The sequence below is a fragment of the Diceros bicornis genome, chromosome 36 (assembly GCF_020826845.1).
Source record: "Diceros bicornis minor isolate mBicDic1 chromosome 36, mDicBic1.mat.cur, whole genome shotgun sequence".
Classification (NCBI taxonomy): domain Eukaryota; kingdom Metazoa; phylum Chordata; class Mammalia; order Perissodactyla; family Rhinocerotidae; genus Diceros; species Diceros bicornis.
The window spans coordinates 15,980,469-16,000,908 of NC_080775.1; the positions used below are offsets into that span (position 1 = coordinate 15,980,469).

General features: G+C 37.4%; 1 protein-coding gene across 2 annotated transcripts in view; it reads right to left on the reverse strand.

Moving 5' to 3' along the window:
• The window catches only part of ITGA8 (integrin subunit alpha 8), a 163,072-nt gene that overhangs the window by 32,568 nt on the left and 110,064 nt on the right, over window positions 1-20,440 (reverse strand). For both annotated transcript variants that reach the window (XM_058532481.1, XM_058532480.1), the window contains exons 22-25: window positions 19,007-19,086; window positions 13,760-13,840; window positions 4,557-4,662; window positions 1,522-1,680 (exon numbers count right to left, since the gene is read on the reverse strand). In XM_058532481.1, the coding sequence (XP_058388464.1) occupies window positions 1,522-1,680; window positions 4,557-4,662; window positions 13,760-13,840; window positions 19,007-19,086 (426 nt within the window). The remainder of the gene's footprint in view (window positions 1-1,521; window positions 1,681-4,556; window positions 4,663-13,759; window positions 13,841-19,006; window positions 19,087-20,440) is intronic.

The following is a 20,440-nucleotide window of genomic DNA, read 5'->3' on the forward strand; positions in this document are numbered from 1 at the left end:
AGTTATCTATTGGTACCATTCCAGTCACTGTAAATGATTGTTAAATTGCAACAAAGAAAAAATAACTCACAACCAACATGGTGCACATTAAACAAGTTACATAATATATACAAACATATATAAATAGTGTCAGATATAAACTAAACATCACACTCAAAGAGACCTAGGAACCTTCTGCATCCTCCTGTGCTCCGAGAACCTATGACTGAAGTGGAGTATCTGTTGACTACAGAACAGGATGTGTGAAAGTTTTAATTACTTAGATGTTATACATTAACATTTGAAGACGTTATTTTATAATAAGCTACTGTCCTTGAAGATGTTAAAATCATCTCAATGAAAAGCAAAGAGAGAGGAAATGGAAAAAAGAAATTCCAAGGAGGAAGTATTTTAAATAATTTTGTGGAATACAAGTGGCCTTACTTATTACCTCCACATAAAGAAGAAGGCTTGTTGACCCATAAATCCTTTAATACTGAACCCCCTTTTAGTCTTCCTCTCTTTGAATAGAAGGCATGTTGGGTTGAAAAAGAAAGCCTTTCATAACAAGCAATGTCCCAGGGCCACCAGTTGAGAGTTGAGGCAGACCTGTGTCCTGGATGGTTGAGCTAGTATTTCATGAAGCCTGCCCTTTCCACCATTTCTAATGGAGACACTGTGTCCTTGTAGCTACTAAGAGAATGTTCATTCTTAACTGAAATTCTTTTTTGAGCACAACATCTGATTAACAAAGGCTTTTTTTTTAATTCAAATATGACATTCGCAAGGGCTTATGCTAATTAATTTCTTTCCTTTCCAAAAGGAACCTAAGCCAAATTTGGATCTTAATCTGGATGGTATCAGTTGCCTGGACACTTGAGCTCCTCATTAGTTGAAGTGTGATCAGCAGACCAGCAGTGTGGCTATGGGGTGGGGGTTTGCAGAGAGACAGCATCTCAGGTCCCACTGCAGAACCTGCAATTTAACAGACTCCCAGGTGATTCGGATACCCTTAAGAATTTGAGAAGCACTGCTCTAGGCTACTCTATAAGCTGCACTAAAGAATGTGTTCCAGAAAATTCCAATCTGGGAGTTCTCAGGGCATTGAGATGGCTCTTGGCAAATTATCACATTTCACCACTTGCTATTGGCAACATCTGGAAAAGCCCATTTTGGCAAAGATCCTGATGTCTTTTGGCAATATACCAAAAAGACTTTAAAAATAGCATTTTGTACGAATTCTCCAAAACACGACACGTCTATTTATGATTTTGGTTTGGTTGTGCTGCTGGTCAAACCACATGTAAAAAGTACACATTAAAAGAGGCTAAATAAATGACAGGTTTACCATGAGCAATAAAACTAAGAGAAATGTAAGTTTTCTAGGAGTGATATTTTAAGTTAGGTCTGGAATTTTAACTACAACACTAAAAGAAAAGGTCTGATTAATTATCATTGAAGTAACTTATTCTTGTAAATATTTTGCTTTTTTTTCCTTACCATAAAAAAGAAACAAAGCTGCCCATTAGACTAGGCTCCTACCTTTATATCCTGTGGGTTGATATCAGGATTTGTTTGACATCGCAGAGGTCCCAGAGTTTGAATATGAAAAATGTAGAGAAGAAATTCGTCCCGGGCAGAGAATGGCCAGCCCACCTCCAGAAGCGTGTCACTGATGCTGCTCGGTCCAATATTGTGCAGCTACAAGCAAGGAACACATCATGTAACGCACAGCACGAGGCAGGAAGATGCAAGGAAACTCTTTATACTCTTTTGTACCCTTTCTAAAAAGCACGCATTTTCGGTTTTAAGTTATCTGGACTATGACCTTGGAAATAGGAAAATAGAGTCTATAAAAGTAGAGAAGCTCTAAAAGCAAGATGTGCTGGTGATGTGCTTAGAGAGCGCTCTTCAATCTGGGAAGCTCTAAGAGCAGATTTCCTTAGCAAAGACCACATTCACCATGTCTGATGCTTGTAATGTTTACCTTAAATTTATATTAATTTATTTGCAGCGCTAGAAATGCAATTTTTAATTATATGCTTTCAAAACCTGGTTATTGTTTCTTTGTACTGAATCTGCCTGTTTCCTGACTACTGACTTGTCAATTGCAACCATATGGGATACCCTTCTTTCACCCTCTGGAAAAATGGCTATCCATCAAATGCCAAAGACAGCCCGGGGCTCACCACAGTTCATTTCAAGTGCGCATTTCAAAGCTGAGCTCCTTCGGTTTTAATCAGTGAATCTCGAGGAAAGGAAGGCCACGTCTCATAAAGAGATAAACATTTTAAATACATGAATTCTGTACTCACAGGACACAAAAGAGCTTTCAAAAAACACCAAGTGTATTTAAATTTATTGTGGCTTTGAAAATTCACTTCGAAGTTAGCAGAGACTTTTTGTCTTTTTTTCACACTTCTGACAATATATAAATATTGTCAGAGATTCACAATATTCACAATAAATAAAACAATTTATAATTGGTTTTGCTTATTGGGTGGCTCATTTAATTCACATTATCACAGCAACATGGCATCTGTTGATAACGGTATATTTCGAGACACGAGATTAGCATGTAAGAAACATTCGATGGCACTACTGGTCATTACCCTAAAATTTTATGATCCGTTTATGCTAAGATTGGAAGCAGGGCTGCCCTGAGAATGACTGAGTTTAAATATGTTTTCAAACTTTAAAGTTTCACCATTCTTAAGCAGAAACTGGTGCACACAAGGTTTAATAAATTATTTGATAGCATTTTTTCCAGTGAGGTTCTTAATCTGAGTGGACTTGAGGACTGTGTTATCCTTTTGCTATCAAGAGAGCTTAAGGCAAAGCTTTGATCCAACTTTGCACGGGGCTTCTGATTCAGAACCACAGGTTGGCAGATGACAGAGATTTCCATGTTGACACCGCACAGGAGTTGTTGCTTCTTTCCCATATGCATAAACAGCTCATCAATTTTGAAATGGCTTTATTGTTAACCTTAGAGAATGCTATTCATGTCCCTTGTAGCTTAAGATAAAAGCCATAGGCAATTATTAGGTCAGTGGCATGGGTTACATAGGAAAGTGACAGAGGGCATTAATTGAGAAGGAACCTCAAACAGAAAATGGCATGGAACATTGTTTTTACCAAAATTCCATTCCTGACCCCTTGAAAATGAATAGGAATAACTACTCTCTACTGATAGCATTTAATTTATTTAAAAAAAAAAGAACTACTATTAAACTAACCCTTTACTATATCTTGGTTTCTTTCTTTTTTTTTTTTTGTGAGGAAGATCAGCCCTGAGCTAACATCCATGCTAATCCTCCTCTTTTTGCTGAAGAAGACCGGCGCTGAGCTAATATCTATTGCCAATTCTCCTCCTTTTCTTTTCCCCCAAAGCCCCAGTAGATAGTTGCGTGTCATAGTTGCACATCCTTCTAGTTGCTGTATGTGGGACATGGCCTCAGCATGGCTGGAGAAGCAGTGCGTTGATGTGTGCCTGGGATCTGAACCCGGGCCTCCAGTAGTGGAGCGTGCGCACTTAACCACTAAGCCACGGAGCCGGCCCCTACTATATCTTGGTTTCTAACTGTAAAAAATTTAAATGTTTCAGGGCTGGCCCTGTGGCATAGCGGTTAAGTTCGCACGCTCCGCTTCTGTGGCCCAGGGCTCACCAGTTCAGATCCCAGGCACGGACCTACACACCATTTATCAAGCCATGCTGTGACAGATGTCCCACATAGAAAGTAGAGGAAGATAGGCACAGATGTTAGCCCAGGGCCAATCTTCCTCAGCAAAAAGAAGAAGATTGGTAACAGATGTTAGCTCAGGGCTAATGTTCCTCACCAAAAAAAAAAAAAAAAGAGAGAGAACAACAAAAAAATTTAAATGTTTCAGAAGATGTGTCAACAAAGCTCTTCCCTATTCACAATTTTACGCTATAAGTGGGAAAATATCTTCAGAGCTGTTGATGAGCTGCTGTTTTGTTTCTGGAAAATATTTTACTAATGAATGGACTATTTCAAATCTCAGAATAAGTTATTCATGTCTAATTTGGGTTAGTTGAATGAACAGTAAAATTATTCTTATCTATCTACCATCCACCCATATTATATATTATATATCTATTTTTTGTACAATAGTGAATAATCCATAAAACTTTCTCTGTCTGGTACCTTCTGGCTGGTGACCTTCAGTTTAAGAGGTGAGTGGGTTTTAAGGATATCTGAAAATGTAGAAAGAAGTGAAATAAAGTTTAGGGAGCTAGTTGTTTTTATGCTTAGGCTGTCCAAACATTAAAAATAGAAGAAATAAAGAACATTTGAAAAAGAAGAACAGAACCAAGATAAAAAGTTTCTCGCTCTATCATGGCTCTCACCACTAAAAAGAAAGTGACTATATAGTGGTTACTTAACAGGATACCCCACCACCACCCATTGCAATATATAGCATAACAGCATGAATCTAGGCAGTATATAAAGCTCAGATCTTGGACTGATGTTTTAAAAAATGTTACGAAGAGTTTATCAGTAAAGAGCATAAGAATCACTCCCCAACCCAACTTCAACAGAGAGAACAGCTACCTCATAAATATGTTCCACCAACGGTCCAACTCCTTTCTCTTCATGGGGCTCCTCTTCTGGTTCCCAGTTATGAATGGGCAGAACAATCTGCGGAGGGTGGGATACTCTGAAACACGGAACGTTAGTTTAATTGCTGGTGATGGCACATGTAAAGAATGTTTCACTAGTGTACAGCACACTAACAGCAGAAGAAAAAAGTGGCTCTCAGTTTATTTGAATAGATATTGCCTATAAGAACAAAATATTGAAATGATGTTCAGCAAACTGACTAAAGGAATAGGGAAGGGTCTGAAACATCTACCTTAGGCTCTTGATTACTGGTTTCTAGCTCAGAGATGGACTATTTTATAGCATCTCATCTCTTGGGCACTAGGGGGCAGAGTGGAGAGCGCTCCCGGAGTTGAGATGGATAATTTAACATATATATATATAAATATATACATTTATCTATAGATGCTGTGTAAGTGTAAGAGTATGTGTGTGCGTGCATATACAGGATATATAATTCCTGCTTTAAGCCATATCAAGAAATGGGACTTTTTGTGGGTGAAAATCTAAAATTCTGTGTGTGTGTTAAAGGTCCAGTTGTGAAGAAATATAGTTTCTAGTTAAATATTTCAGAGTAGAAACATGACCACTTGTATATTCCTCCTTCTTAGATTTCTTGGGCTTTCCATTAATGCAGCCATACCTCTCACAAGGCCAGGCCTAAAGCCAAAACAAAATGAACCCTGTTTGAGGTCTAGAGCTGTCTTATAGGTATCTCAAGGTGAGTAGGATATTAACTTGATACATAAGTATCTTTGCCTGCAACTTACACCTAGAGAGCGAGCATTGGATGAATCAAATACAGTACATGGCATTATTCCATATTAAAAGCATATTACAAACCAAATTGTTATTTTTATATAATCTTAAAAAGGATAATTCTCAAAAAAACAATGTTTTCTAGCAGTTTTTAGGTAAAGAGTATCTTTAAAAGAACTCCTAGACCTTCAGCTAAAAGTAACTTCAACAGAAAACATCTTATTTGGCAATCAGATATCTTAAATGCCCTTTTGAGGGCATCTAGTAATTAACACAGCCTCTAGCAACTTCAAATGTTATCTTTCTCTTCCCCTCTGGGTAATGTCTTTCTAAAGCAGAAAGCAAAATTTATTGGGTTAAATTCTGACCCCCCAGGCAAGTAATTTAATTCCTGTGCCTTTCTATTCCCTCACCTGGAAAATTATGATAAACTATTCCAGTTGTGTACCACAAATGATTGGAAAACATCTCAAATGCTTTTGGTCAAAGTTAATTTGGCTGCATTGTCTTCTAGGGGTGGGTGGGAGAAGCACACTTTTTAAACTGACAACCTACAGAAATGTTGCTAAATTGTAAAGCTCTTTGCATTCATCCTTAAGGTGCAACTATTCAATAAAAAGTGCAGGGAACAGCTTGCTGGGCTATACTTCTACCCTGAGATTGGTTTGTTCTGCCACGCTCCCTTTCTGACTTGATTTGATTAAATTATGTTCAGATCATACAGAGGGGGCTCAGTGAGGAGAACAATACAGAACATGGCAGGCTGCTTTCCTCAGAGGGAAGCCCAGAGAGCTTGGGGTTCCATTCCCAAGGAGTCTGGACGATCTCATGACCCAGAGCTTTGCTTTGCTCTCAGCTTGGCAAGAGAGTTGATTCCATGCTCCACATCCATTGTGAGGCTCTATAGATTTTTTTTTTTTTTTTGCATAGAGAACAAATAAAGAACAGAAGCTATGCACATTTTGTCTGAAAAATTTTGTTCTTATGGTCATCAATCCTGTAGGACTGGTCATAAATCTTCTAGGACCATAGAATCATAAATTTAGACCTTGGCATGTACTGTAGAGGCAATATGTTCAAAACCCCTCATTTTATACGTGAAAGGAAAACATGTCCAGAAAAGTAGGAGGTTAGTTGCAGATGAAGACTAGAACTCAGGTTTACTAAAGTACCATTCACTCTATTTTCAATACACAGTGCACCACAGGGACCACTAAGCTGCAGTGGTTTCAGTAAACACAACTTAAATAAACCTCCTGGCTCATTTCCATAACAAAATAAAACGGAAATCTATAAAGAAACATATCACGGGGCAGGGCAAAAACTGAAAAAGTATAGTTCACAAAAATCAGTTATCTACCTCTAAGACCTTTTCAAATCTGGGGAAATCAGGGCAAAGAATGGCTCTCTAAAGATCCCAACTAAATAAGTGAAACATCGATCACTGTTTTCAAAGTTATTTATTTTTCTTTAGAAAGAAAGAAGAGAGCAAGGAAGGAATAAAGAATATAAACAACTAATTAGCCTAGGATGAACAGTCAGTGCTGTAATCTAACAACCCAAATTGAATAGTCCTCACATTCTAAGATGGAGGATAGAGTGTTATTCCACTGAGACCCTTGAGGAATAAGATTTGGGTACTCAGCAGTAACAGTGGACATTAGGAAGGGGTTTAAAGGGAAGTAAGGAATTAGGTTTTTGATAAGTCAAAGCCTATATGCTATCAGGAAGTTCAAATCTGATGATTCAGTTCACAATGGTGTGAACCTATTTTCATAACTCTATTTTCAAACCCTATTAGTCCCAAATAGCAAAGACTACCATTTATTGTATGGAACAATGTTGGCTATACCTGTAGATAGTATCTATGTAGACCATGGTTATTCATGATTGTAGTTTCTCTTAACACAAACCCACTCAATCCTGATTATTTTACAAAGGACCCAATTTTATTACTCTTCGTGACCTCAATATATGTGGTGTTGCTTCTTATGGCCAAATTTACTTCTTACAGACCTATGCTAAAGTAATCCTTTGTACCAAAAATGACATGTAAATCTGTTTAAAGAGAGTGTTGACATTATGTGGCTTTGAACCAAGTGGGACAGTTCTCAGTATTCTTTTCCACATTCAAAGAAATAAATTCATTTGAGTTTATTTTTAAAATTATAGAAACAACAGTAAACTAAAAAAAGAACTGTGAGAATTAGTTGCATGATAATATACATTGGAGTAAACACATTGGCCAAAAACAAAATTAGATTTTCCTGAAGACTGAACATGGAAGATTTTCAACACAGTAGCTGTTTGTCCCTTTAAGAATTAAACATTGGAACCAATATCTTTGCTGAGTATTTGGAGGAAAGAGTTTTACTTTGTGAAGTTGCTAAAAACAACTTGAACACTATCTTAGAGAATAAACTGTGGTCAATTGTTGGACATTAATCTAGCAATTAAATTAACTGCACTCATGTGAGAAATCTAATTTTATTCACCTGTTTTGATTATTGGCAAAACAAATAGAAAATGTCCTTTTTTACTTAGAAACATTAGTGTCACAAGTGATAGCAGGATACATCTAAAAATATTAATCTCATAACATGGAAATGTGAGAATAAATACAGTTACATTAAGCCCTTAGCTGCCTTGGACTGAGTTATGTCTTATGGAATAAAAACCATTCCCAATTTAAAATTTATTTTGGAATTAAGAAACGATTTCAATTTATTTTTGGTTAGCAAAAAAAAGATAAGCTAAACTTAAAGAAGGAGACAAAATTTCATATACACTAGTTGTAAATTTTAAAACAATATAAAAATAAGATAGTAAAAAATAATGCTTGTGTTTTCTTCTCTGATTTTTTTAAATAGAGTTTTTCTCATCAAGAGAGGGATGGGGGAATTAAATTAGAAATGCACAAAAATGAAACATCTAGATTAGCTCCAAATATCTGTAAACCAAACAAGTCACCTCCCCCGAGTCAACTCATGAGTTAAAGAAGAAATCACAAAGGAAATTAGAAAATATTTTGAGCTGAGTCATAATGAAAACCCAACATATCAACATCTTGATATGCAGCTAAAGCAGTTGTTAAAGGGAAATTTACAGCACTAAATGCTTATGTTAGAAAAGAAGAGAGGTCTCCAATCAATGATCTAGTTTTTACATAGAGGAACTAGAAAAAGAAAAGAAAATCCAACCAAAGTGAGCAGAAGGAAGGAAATAATCATGAGAAAAGCAGAAACCAATGGAATAGGAAACAATAACAAAAGCAACACAATCAACCAAATAAGTAAATAAATAAACAGAGAAAAAAAGAAAGAAAAATCATTGAAATAAAGAACTAGTTCTTTGAAAAGATCACTAAACTCTAGCCAGACTGATCAGGGGGAAAACAAAGTGGGGAGAAGACACAAACTGCCAATATTGGGAATAATGAGGGGACATCACTAGAGGTCCTATAGATGCTAAAAGGAAAATGAGACAATATAAAGAACAACTTTATGCCAAAATATGTAACAACTTAGATGAAACAAATTCCTTGAAAGACAAACTACCAAAGCCCACTCAAGTAGAACTAGATGATATGAATAGCCTTATGTCTAAGAATGAAATTGAATTGTTAAAAACCTGCCTACAAAAACAAAACCCCCCCCAAAACTCCAGGCTCAGATGGCTTTACTGGTGAATTTTACCAAATATTTAGGCAAGAAATAATACTAATTCTACACAAATTCTTCCAGAAAATAGAGCAGATGGAGAAATACTGCCAACTTATTTTATGGAGCCAGCAACCCCTGATACCAAAATCATAAAAAGATATTGAAGGAAAAGTACAAATCAATATTTCTCATGAATGTATATGCAAAAGTCAGTAACAAAATTTTAGCAAGTTGAATCCTGCAATATATGAAAATGATATCATCATGACTAAGTGGGCTTCTTCCTCAGAATGCAAGTTTGTTTAAAATTCAGAAAAGAAAATAAATCAAGTCACCACTTTAATGGACAAAAAGGGGAAAGCATTTAATCATCTTCAGAGACACAGAAAACAGCTTTGACAAAACTGAATAGACATTCATGTTAGAAATTCTCAAGAAAACTAAAAACAAAGAGAACATCCTCGACTTGATAAAGGCATCTGTAAAAACTTTGCAGCTAACCTCAGACTTAATGGCAAAAGACTGAATATTTTCCCCTTAAGATCAAGGCAGGATCTAAGAACAAGACAAAGATGTCTCCTCTCACAGCTTCTATTCAGTCTTGCACTGTCAGTGCTAGTCTATGCAATAAGAGAAGAAAAAGAAATAAAAGTCATAACTACATAGTAAACAATTTAACTTTGCCCCAAAAGAGGTCTGGCCTTTGCCCTCAGCTTCTGGAGGGTAACCTCTAAGCTCTCAAAATTTTATGCTTGAAAGGAAGGAGTATCCTTGTTTGCCTGGGGGGCTTGGCTCATACTGAATATTCCAACAATATGATTTAGGGTGGGGGTTGCCCACACCAGGAAGACCAACTATGTGATTCATGTGGAGATTTGGTCCCATCATATCAGTTTACCTGGAGACTGAGATCAATTAAGTGGTCAATGACTCAATCAATCAATCATACCTATGTAATGGAGTACCCCAGATAACTGAACATTGAGGCTTGGGTCCACTTCTCTGGTTGGTGATATTCTGCACATACTATTACACATCAATACCAGGAAAGTAACACATCCTGACTCTACAGAAGAGAACAACGGAAACCCTGTGTTTGGTACTTCCCCAGACTCCGATTTATGCACTTCTGCCCTTTGCTGATTTTAATCTGCTTCTTTGCCCTGTAATAAATTGTACTCATGAGTATAATAGCTTTCAATGAGTTCTGTGAGTCCTTCTACGTGAATTATTGAATCTGAGGTTGGATTTGGGAGCCACTCAAATCTGCAGTTGGTGTCAGAAATGAGGGCAATCTCTTGTAAGGACTGTTCCCTCTACCTTTGTAGTTGGCTAAACTTTTGCACACACGGAAGGAAGGAAGGAAGGAAGGAAGGAAGGAAGGAAGGAAGGAAGGAAGGAAGAAAGCTGTCTTTATTCACAGATAACATGATAATTTTGTAAAAAATCCTAGGAAATCAACCAACAAAAAGCTACTAGAATTTGTAAGTGAGTTTACCAAAGTCTCAGGATACACGACTGCATTTCAAGACTTATTATCCACGTAGCTCAATGGGACAGAATAGGAGGTCCAGAAATAGATCTTCAGAGATGGACTATTGATTTTCAACAAAGGTTTCAACGAATTCAATGGGGGAAAGGATGATCTTTCAAAAAATGGCAGAGCAACAAGTGGATATTCATATGCAAAAATGAACCTTGTCCCTTACCTCACACTGGATACAAAAATTAACAACATTAATCATAGACCAAAACATAAAGTATAAAACTTATAGAAGAAAACATAGGAGAAAATCTTGTGACCTTGGATAAGGCAAAGATTTTTTTTTAGATAGGGCAGGAAAAGCACAAACTATAAAATATTTAACAGTTGGATTTTAGCAAAGTTAAAAACTCTTGCTCTTTGAACATCACTGTTAAGAAAATAACAACCAAACCATAAACTGGGAGAAAATCTTTGCAGGACATTTATCTGATAAATGATTTTGCATTCAGAATATATAAGGAACTTTTACAACTTGATAATAAGACAAACAACCCAACAACAAATGGACAAAATTTTAAGAGACATTTCACTAAAAAGAAAATAGATACTGATAGCAAATCGGCAGTGAAAAGATACTCAACATCACTGGTCATTAGAAAATTCTAATTAAAACCTCAGTGAGATACACTTACTAGAATGGCTAAAAACTATGAAAGAAAGAAACAAACCTAAAGCACAGGCTGGCAGGGAGGCAGCACAGCTGGAACTCTCAAGCATCGCTGGTGGGAATGCAAAATGGAAGTGGAACAGCCATTTTGGAAAACAGTTCGGCAGTTCGGTAAAGTTAGATGTACAGTTGCTATCCAACTTAGTAACTCCGTTTGTGACAATAAATGTCCCAACAAAGACCTTATGTGAATGCCTACCACAGGTTTATTATTAATATCCCCAAACTGGAAACAGCCTAAATGTTCACCAACGTGTGAGTGGATGAACAATTCATGGGACATCCATCAGTGGAGTATTTCTCAGCAATGAAAACAAACAGACTACTGATACATGCAAGAACATGGACGTTTTTCAAATGCATTATGCTAAGAGAAAGAACCCAGACTCACAAGGCTACATTCTGTATATTTAGACGATTTTCTGGAAAAGACAAAACTATAGCAATCGAAAAGAGATCAGGGTCACCAGGGCCTGGGGGTGGTGGAAGGGTTGACTACAAAGGAACAGGAAGGAGTTACTTAGGGTGATGGAACCATTTTATATTCAATGTTCTCATGGTGTCATCACTCTTCAAACTGGACACCTAAAAAAGGATGAGTTTTACTTTATGTAATTTTTACCTCAACAAACCTAACTTTAAAAAAACTCTCAAACCCCATAGTCTTTTGAAGAGATATTTGCAATATGTGTAACTGATAAAGGATTAGTATCTAAACTGCAAAATATAAAAGAATTCCTCTGAACTAATAAGAAAAAGTCAAGCCTGTTAGTAGAAATACGTACAAAAAATGAACAGAAATTTCCCTGATTAGGAAAAATAGAGTCAAGAAACACATCAAAAAGCTACTCAATCTCATTTAGAAATCAGGGAACAGCAAATTAAACCTTCAGTTCGATACTATTTCTTATCTATCAGATTGGCCCCAAATTAAACACTGGACCATTTTGAGAGTCAGTTAATAATGTGGAGCCATAGAAACTTTCATCTACTTTTTGTGGGACTGTAATTTGGTATAACTATTTTGAAAGACAGTTTGGTATTATTTAGTAAAGTTAAATTGTATACTCTCTGATCCTGAAATTCCACTGCTAAGCATATACCCTTCTCATATTCTTACACGTGTGTGCCAGGAGATATATATATACAAGAAAGTTTGTAAAAAAGGAAAAAGAAAACCCGTAAATGTTCCTCAAGAGTAGAACGGATAAATAAGTTATGGTATAGCTTTACAATGTTATATTCTTCTGCAATTAAAATGAACGAACTATAGGCACATGCACGTCAATGGATGAATGTCAAGAACACTCATTTGAATGAAAAAAAATCATAGAAGCATACATAAAGTAAGATTTTATTTGATAAGGTTCAAAGAACTCTATCTCATAGGCTGTATAGCATGATCATTTATAAACATGCACCTGGAGACAGGCTGCTTGTATTTACGTGTTAGCTCCCCACTTCCTAGCTGTGCAGCCCTCAACAACTTGTGCCAAAGTTCCCTCACTTGTACTGCAAGGATACTGGTACATATTAAGATGTGCTACCATGTTGGGGTAGCACATGCAAATATCAATAAATGTTAGGCATTAGTACTATTCTCTAAGCCACTAGGTGGAGCTTTAGCAGGCGGACCCCCCCCCCACACCCCCCCGACAACCCCGCATTGAGAGCAGAAGGGGGCAGCAGTAAGAGAATGCATCATGGTGACAATGGCTCTGAGTGCAGAAATCAATAGTTGCCATCATGGAGGAGTGCGAACCACTCAGGATCTATGGAAAAGGAAAGGGAACTGGGATTGCTGAGCCCCAATGACAATTCAGCCCCAAACACCAGTTGACACTTTTAGCCAAGTCCTTGATTGTTGTAAAGAAACAAGAATTACTATAAAAATAAATGAAGTCCACACTTGTACAAAATAAGAACTACATGCAGTCCATTTCTGATTTCTTTTTTTCCTCCACACATGGATTTCCCAGATGGTAGTTATTCCAAGCCTTTTCCTTGACCACTTTCCTCCTGTCTCTCAATTGATTGCTTATTGGCACCCTCATCAAAGAATAGGACAGAAGAAAAAAGATGCAAAATGTAGATCCCACCAACCCTCACGTGTACGAGTTAGCCTCTTATTACACTCAAGATATGGCATGGTGAGGCTGAATTTTCATGATGCCTAAATAATTATTGGAGAAATGAGACTTTCACGCAATCATCTGGTCGTCTATTTTATCTGGCTTCTTATCACTAGTTTTTATAGTTTGATTACTGAACTGTCAGTTTGGGGAATAACACGATCTCGTTTTGATATCCTTAGAGTTAATTATCATACAAGGTTTACTCTCCTTTCCCATGGAAGGCTAATGATTGGTAAAAAAGAATGAAAATCTATAACCAAAGTGAACTGTGATCTCTAACATATTAGGAAAATTCCATATAGTTTTTACCAATATTTTATCATAACTCTTACATACAGAAAGCTATATTATAGTATAACTATAACAATGTCTTGTTTATTACTTACCCTCTTATTTCTACTTGAGCTACAGCAGTGATGTTGATTTGCAGGCTGACAAAATTGCTGTCAGGGTTGTCCTTGTTGGAACTAAAACACAGTGACATATGATTTAAACATATTTCCTCAGACGTTATTACAATATATGATCATAAAGAATATTCTGCATATCACAAGGGCAACACACATTACCAATATGATCATTGAGAAAACAATGGCATTCCATTCTACAAAATTACAACATTTGTAAATAGAAATACTGAGATCCTCTATGATGAAGAGTACTGTAATAGCTTTGCATGAGGAGATACGTTATCTGAAAATACAATAGGTATCAAGAGAAGCTAACGCCTTTTTGTCTCAATGGCTAAACCATAAAGGCAGTGAGACGCATTCATTTTCCAGCATCTAGCTTGGACACATTCCTTAACTTTTCTGTGCATCACGTTGATTGCCCATCAAATGGGAAAGGACAACACAGTCAACTCCTGATTTTCCATGCTAATAAAGAGGAGAACTGGCATGAATAATCCAACAGCCGCCCATAAAGGAAAAAGCATTTGCGTTTGGCTCTGGAATGCATCATACCATACATTGTTTTGGCAGCAAATTTATCTTCCTTACAGTTTACTTCTTAAGTAATATTAGAATAAGTGAACATTCACTGCATGCTCACTGGCTGACTAGGGGGGGTGCGGGGAATAAGTTAGAAGCATGGCCAATGGCAAGTAGAATCAAGACCCCAGGAAGTTGGGCAATTAGGAGATGACACAGATGCTTGTCAAGTAATTCAAGAATCTCAAGATAGAAGGTGTGTATTTAATAATATTTCTTTGAACAGTGGCAAAACTATTTTTGCGTTTGCTGTTTCTTTCTCTCAAGCAAATGTAATTAGACATGAAATTTAACTTAAAAAATGTTATGTGTTCAGCAGTCAGTGCTGTGAGGAAAATGAACCATGTCCCAAAAGAGGTGTGACCTTTGGATACAGATGTCATTGGCATTCATTGTCCTACTGTGCTGTCATCAAAGTCACCCTAATATCCCAAAGGTTACACAGCTATTAGCAAACTAAGACATGACCACACCGCCACTAACGGGTCATGTTTACATTTAGGTCTCACGAAGAAGAGAAAGCCTCCTCTTTTTTCATTATGGAATCTCATGCAGATTCAACGGACAGGCTCTAACACTGCGACGGTGCTGGTGGGGTATATGTTCTGCCTAGCTTTTGAAGCTTTCCAAATGTGGGAGCTGGAAAAGAGATGAGAAAAGTCTGCTTTCAAAGGAGGAGGAGACAGAATTGCTCCCACCATGCTTTTGAAAAGTCCTGTCCGATTGTATATACTGATAAGCAACGTAAACTGCAAACGCACACAAAAGATATAAACAGGCAGATGTCAGGCTCGTCTCCTTTAATGGGGTACTGCTGCTAAGCTTGCGGCAAGCCTGGAGGGACCTGTTCACCACAGTTTGAACCCCAGTTTCCAGGCCACTTTACTGCTATCACATCTGGGGAGGATCAGTCAACTAAAGGGTTTTTGTTTTTTTTCTCCCAAAGGCGGGATTCTGAATCACTTCCCACTAAGAAGTCAGTAAGTAATTCCACTTGTTGCAGACTTGGTGGTTCCAAATGCATTACGGAGAACTCTTGAGTCGGGAAATTTAAGTCTAATTGTTTCCCAAATTACCCTGACTTTGTTCTATTTTCTGGTGCACTACGGTTTTGCAGTGGTGAAAATCAGAATGATAGGGGAAAAAAGTTTCATTTAGGTTATCCCATAATTCTATGGCATTTTGTTTTCAAGTGATTTAAATAACATGATTTTTATTACTCACAACACCTTGAAAACGTAAATAGATGTCAAGCATTGAAATTGCCTTGGGACAGGAGTCTAATGTGAGGCTTACAGAGGCTGTTTTGAAATGCAGCAAAAGCAATGGTGGACTCAGATGATCAAAATCATCCTCTGTCACCCAGGCTTGCCACGACACTTGGTAGTGCAACCAGAGGTGTTGACAAAATCTTCTGGTGAGAAAGGCTCTGGGCTTAATATATAACTTAGATGCTTCTTTGACCTCTTTCCTGGAAGGACATCTCCTTCCCTAATACCTCTGCTACATTCAAACAAGCGATTCATCACTGCCCTGGATGCTGAGGTGTTTTTACCGTTGGTGCTAGTTCTATGCAACGAATGATGAATTTCCTCTCCACGGCTATACCCTATGTTGTGCACCAAGGATAAACACGTTTTTAACTTACTCCTCCAGTGCAATTTTATTTTTCCTTACTGTTTCCTATTTCCTATTTTCTATTTCTAGAAAGCACGCCCTCTATGCTTTCTGTGGTCTGTGGAATGTCAGCAAAGACAATACAATGTTCATTTCACCACGACAGAGGAAGCAACTTCAATGATGATCACAAAGACCTGTTTGGACGTGGGAATCGCTATCTGAGACCCACTCTACACGGGGAGGAAAATGTTTACATGTCACACAGAGCCAGGGCATGGAGAGACCATTTAAAGCAAACATTGGGTAACACAAAATATTTTAAGTTTATTAATTTGTAAAGCCCATTTTTCTTTTGGGTTCTATTTGTGGAAAAGGGCATTAAATGTGGGTAACAGTGGTCAATGTGGTCAAAAGCTCTAGACTTCAGAGCATTTGGTTTAATTTACTTTTGGTTTAAACACATTTAAACTGGATGCAAACCACCCATTAAATACTTTTTTATGTCTTTGGAGTCTGCAAGCGAAGCATGCAGATAAATGCTCACCTGTCAAATACTTTAGTGTTTCAGTATTATAAGTATTCTCAAACACTTTTATCTCCATAATGTATATATATATATTTTTATAAATATATGTATTTTTTTATAAATATATATATACACATATTTTGGGGTGAGGAAGACTCTCCCTGAACTAACATCTGTTGGCAATCTTCCTCCTTTTTTTTTTTTTTTGTCTGAGGAAGATTAGCCCTGAGCCAACACCTGTGCCAATCGGCCTCCACTTTGCACGTGGGACGCCTCCGCAGCATGGCTGACGAGTGGAGCAGGTCCACACTCGGTATCCGAACCTGAGAACCTGGGCCTCTGAAGCGAGCGTGAGGAACTTTAACCACTCGGCCATGGGGCCAGTCCCCATAACATATATTTTTGGAATTTGATGCTTTATGTGTGTTCCTGTAGCCTCTCCAGTTCTTTCCGGATTTCTATATTTTTATAATTTTCGGGATAATGTTAAAATAGTCATGAGTTTCTATAGCATATGAGATGGAAATATAATCATGGCCCATTCTTTTAGATGAAGGAGGATGTTTAAAATGTGACCTTTTCTATTTTCCATCAAATTCAGCACTTCATGCCAAATTCATTATTTAAATGATGATCGACAGGAGGGATTTGGGGAAGGTATTTAGGACATTGTTTAGTGTCCTTTGCTCCTTGAATGAATTACAAGGTGCCTCTATACTATTATTCGTAACTGCAATCAAGAGTAAGGAGGAAACACCAAGGAATTTGCTTTGCACTTTTGTACCAGACTTTCTTCCTAAATAAAGGCTGCATATTTTATGAGAACTATATCTTTCCCCAAGTGACACAAAGCTTCATGCCACTGCAGGGTCAATGTCACAGACAATGACGGCAAGAGATAGAAACTTCAGGTTACTGTCTAGAGTGATGGTGGTCCTTCACTACAGAGTGTTTTTGTTTTTTTCTGAAAACTTACAAATATCAGCAGAAGATTTCACAAATGAAAATATTTAGGACTACCAGAACCTTTTGGTAAATATCCATGTATGTAGACACAAAGAAGTGATTTAATAAGCTTTTGGTAAATGAAGAGATATTACAGAAGAATTCATTCCATCTGCAACCCATCACTCGTTGGGTAAAATAAAAAAAAAATCTCCAAGATTCAGCAGAAATTATTTAAGCTAAATTCAGAGAAGACCTAATCAAGGTCAGAAAAGGACACCTAGGGTAAGTTAGAAAATGTTCCTCCCTAAAAATCTAGCACAAAGGTTCAGGGATGTGGTTTGTGACACAGGTTGCAGATTTTTAAAATCTCCCTTATAGAGTTTATATTTTTTAAAAATTCTAAATTTCCAATTGAAGTCACTATTAAAAAATAATCCATTGCACAAAATAATTATTCTAAAAGTCATTACACTCTAACGACACCTTCTATTTGCAGGACAGAAGGTACGTTCAGAGATTAGCCACATTGCACACTAGTATTTGAGAACCAAATTGTAGATACTGACTTAAGAGTCATTTTCATATTAGAACATGCTGGGCAAGTTATAAATAACTATAGAAGGTCTGCATGTGCTGTTTACATCGGTGGTTTTCAAACTTTTTAAATTGCAGATGACAAAATAATATATACACAAAATAATATATACACAAAATATATATACGTCTTCCTACACGTATTTACATTTTTCTGAAAGGAACGCCTCATGAATAGGACTCTGATATATTATATTCCATTCAATTTCCTTTTCTTTTAATATGAGTCTAGAGCCATTAAATCGATCCCATTACTGGCTAATGCGTTGAAGTCCAAAATTGGAAATTCCTGGCCCTCATGCACACTACTCTCTAGGGGTCTTCCCACTCGTGAAATATTATTTTTGGCCACGAAGGAACAAACAGAATAGATGGTGAGAAGGTAAAGTCACACTTGAATCCCTGAACAGAGTCAGCCTTAGAAAAAAGGGGCAGCTACATACAGTTGCCAGAGAAGGCCCTGCTTTCTGAATATACGCTCTCATCTGCATCCTGCATTCGTGCTCACACTTAAACCATTAGAGACTCGTTCATTCTTCAAAAGTTAGGAGATTTCCAGATTGCAAATGTAAAATCTAGGCTTTTTTGTAGAAATTTTGTCCTGAGGGATTAGCTGACCCCAGCTGAGAGCACGGCAGAGGTGTGGAGGGGGTGTGGGTATAGATGGGAGAAGGCTTGTGTGTTAGAATGAGGCAGAATGGATGTGAAGGGGGGTGGGAGGGTGCCCAGGACAAAATTTTATTCTCATAACTTGGCCTACAGAATGCAATCTCTTTTTCAAAACCAAAAATATTGAAAAAACTGAAATAACTGAGAAAAGCAAAGAAAAATATGGGCTGGGAAAGTTTGGGTTCTAATTTCAGAAGAGTTTTAAGGTGAAGGAGCCTGACGCGTGGCATTCATTTCACTATGGATCTCTTTAACACTGAGTGTTAGGCATTTAAAAGTCTAACCTTCTGATTTGGAGATTGAAGTTAATGCTCATGTTGGTTTTCTCAAGACGTGGAACTGTGAATCGGAGGCCCAGAGGATACTAAAAAAAAAAAAGAATCACAAAAGACACTAAGTTATTACATAGGAGGGAACTTATATACAGTGTAACTTTTTTTTTAAGTCATTCCTGCAAAACCCCACCCCAGATCATTGCCCGTTTCTCTGTTTCCACCCCGGGTGGCTGAGAACTGAGAAGAAGTCATGCAACCGAGACTGCAGGGCCCAGATGATTCCAATGCCCATACTTTTTGGTTCCTTCTCCTCATATAGCTGCATACCAACTCTTCTCCTGCTCCCTTTCTTGTGTGATAAATTAAGAACAACCTAAATGTACGAGAGGAGATTGATTTAGAAAACTATGATGCTTCTGTTTGATGGACATTTACGTAGTCATTGAAATTATGGCTGTGAAGCCTATGCAACAAGGAGGAAAATGCTTCTGACGTGATGATGATCAATAAAGAAAAAAGGTTACAAAGTTGTGTGTGCGATGTGTTTCAGCTAGAGTCTTGAAAGCTTAGAAATGGAAAAATGACTGTACGGGAATGAGGGTATACTGTAAGAAAATACACCAGAATACTATGCTATAGTTATGAAATGGATTGACTCATACAGAAAGCCATAGGCACGAGTCTACAGGAGCTGAGTAGGGCTGTGGAGGTCAGGACGTTGTGGACATCACTCATTCATAGGGTCGCCAGGAGTCGGAGCTGACTTGACAGCAGGTAACAACAACCAACGTTAAGGCTATGAGTGTATGGATTATTTTTCCACCTTTCACTATTTTCCAAAGCTTTAAAACTGCTTTTATTATTTTTAATTTGAAAACAAATTTTTCAAACTTGGGGAATAATAAATCCAATGATAATATGAATAAGGAAGTACGAAGAAGAGCTAAGATATATAATATATTACGTATTCTCCCATGCACTGTACCAAGCCTTACACGCAGGGTCTCACGTAATCACGACAAGTACTCTGTGAGGTAGGTACTGTGCTTCTGGACATTTTACAGTCCAGCAGCGGTCTGAGGGTTCGAGAGATTAAGTGCCTTGCTCCAGGTGCAGAGCAAATAAACTGCAGAGTTGGAATTGGAATCCCTGCGAGCTGACTCCAGAACCTGTACTCACAGCCACTACACTATGAGAATCAAACCAGTAATTAAAAATTCATGTTCATAGGAACCAGCAATAATATGAACTAATAATAAATTATCATTTTTATCATAAATCCTCAACATCACTTCACTAGCCCTTTTGGAATGTGCTATAACTATGTACTGCACTAGTGGCTCTGCATACATCACATCATTGCATCGCTCCAAACATTCCTGCAAATAGGTGTTCTCCCATTTCAATGTGACTTGCCCAAGGTATCACAGCTGAAGAATGGCA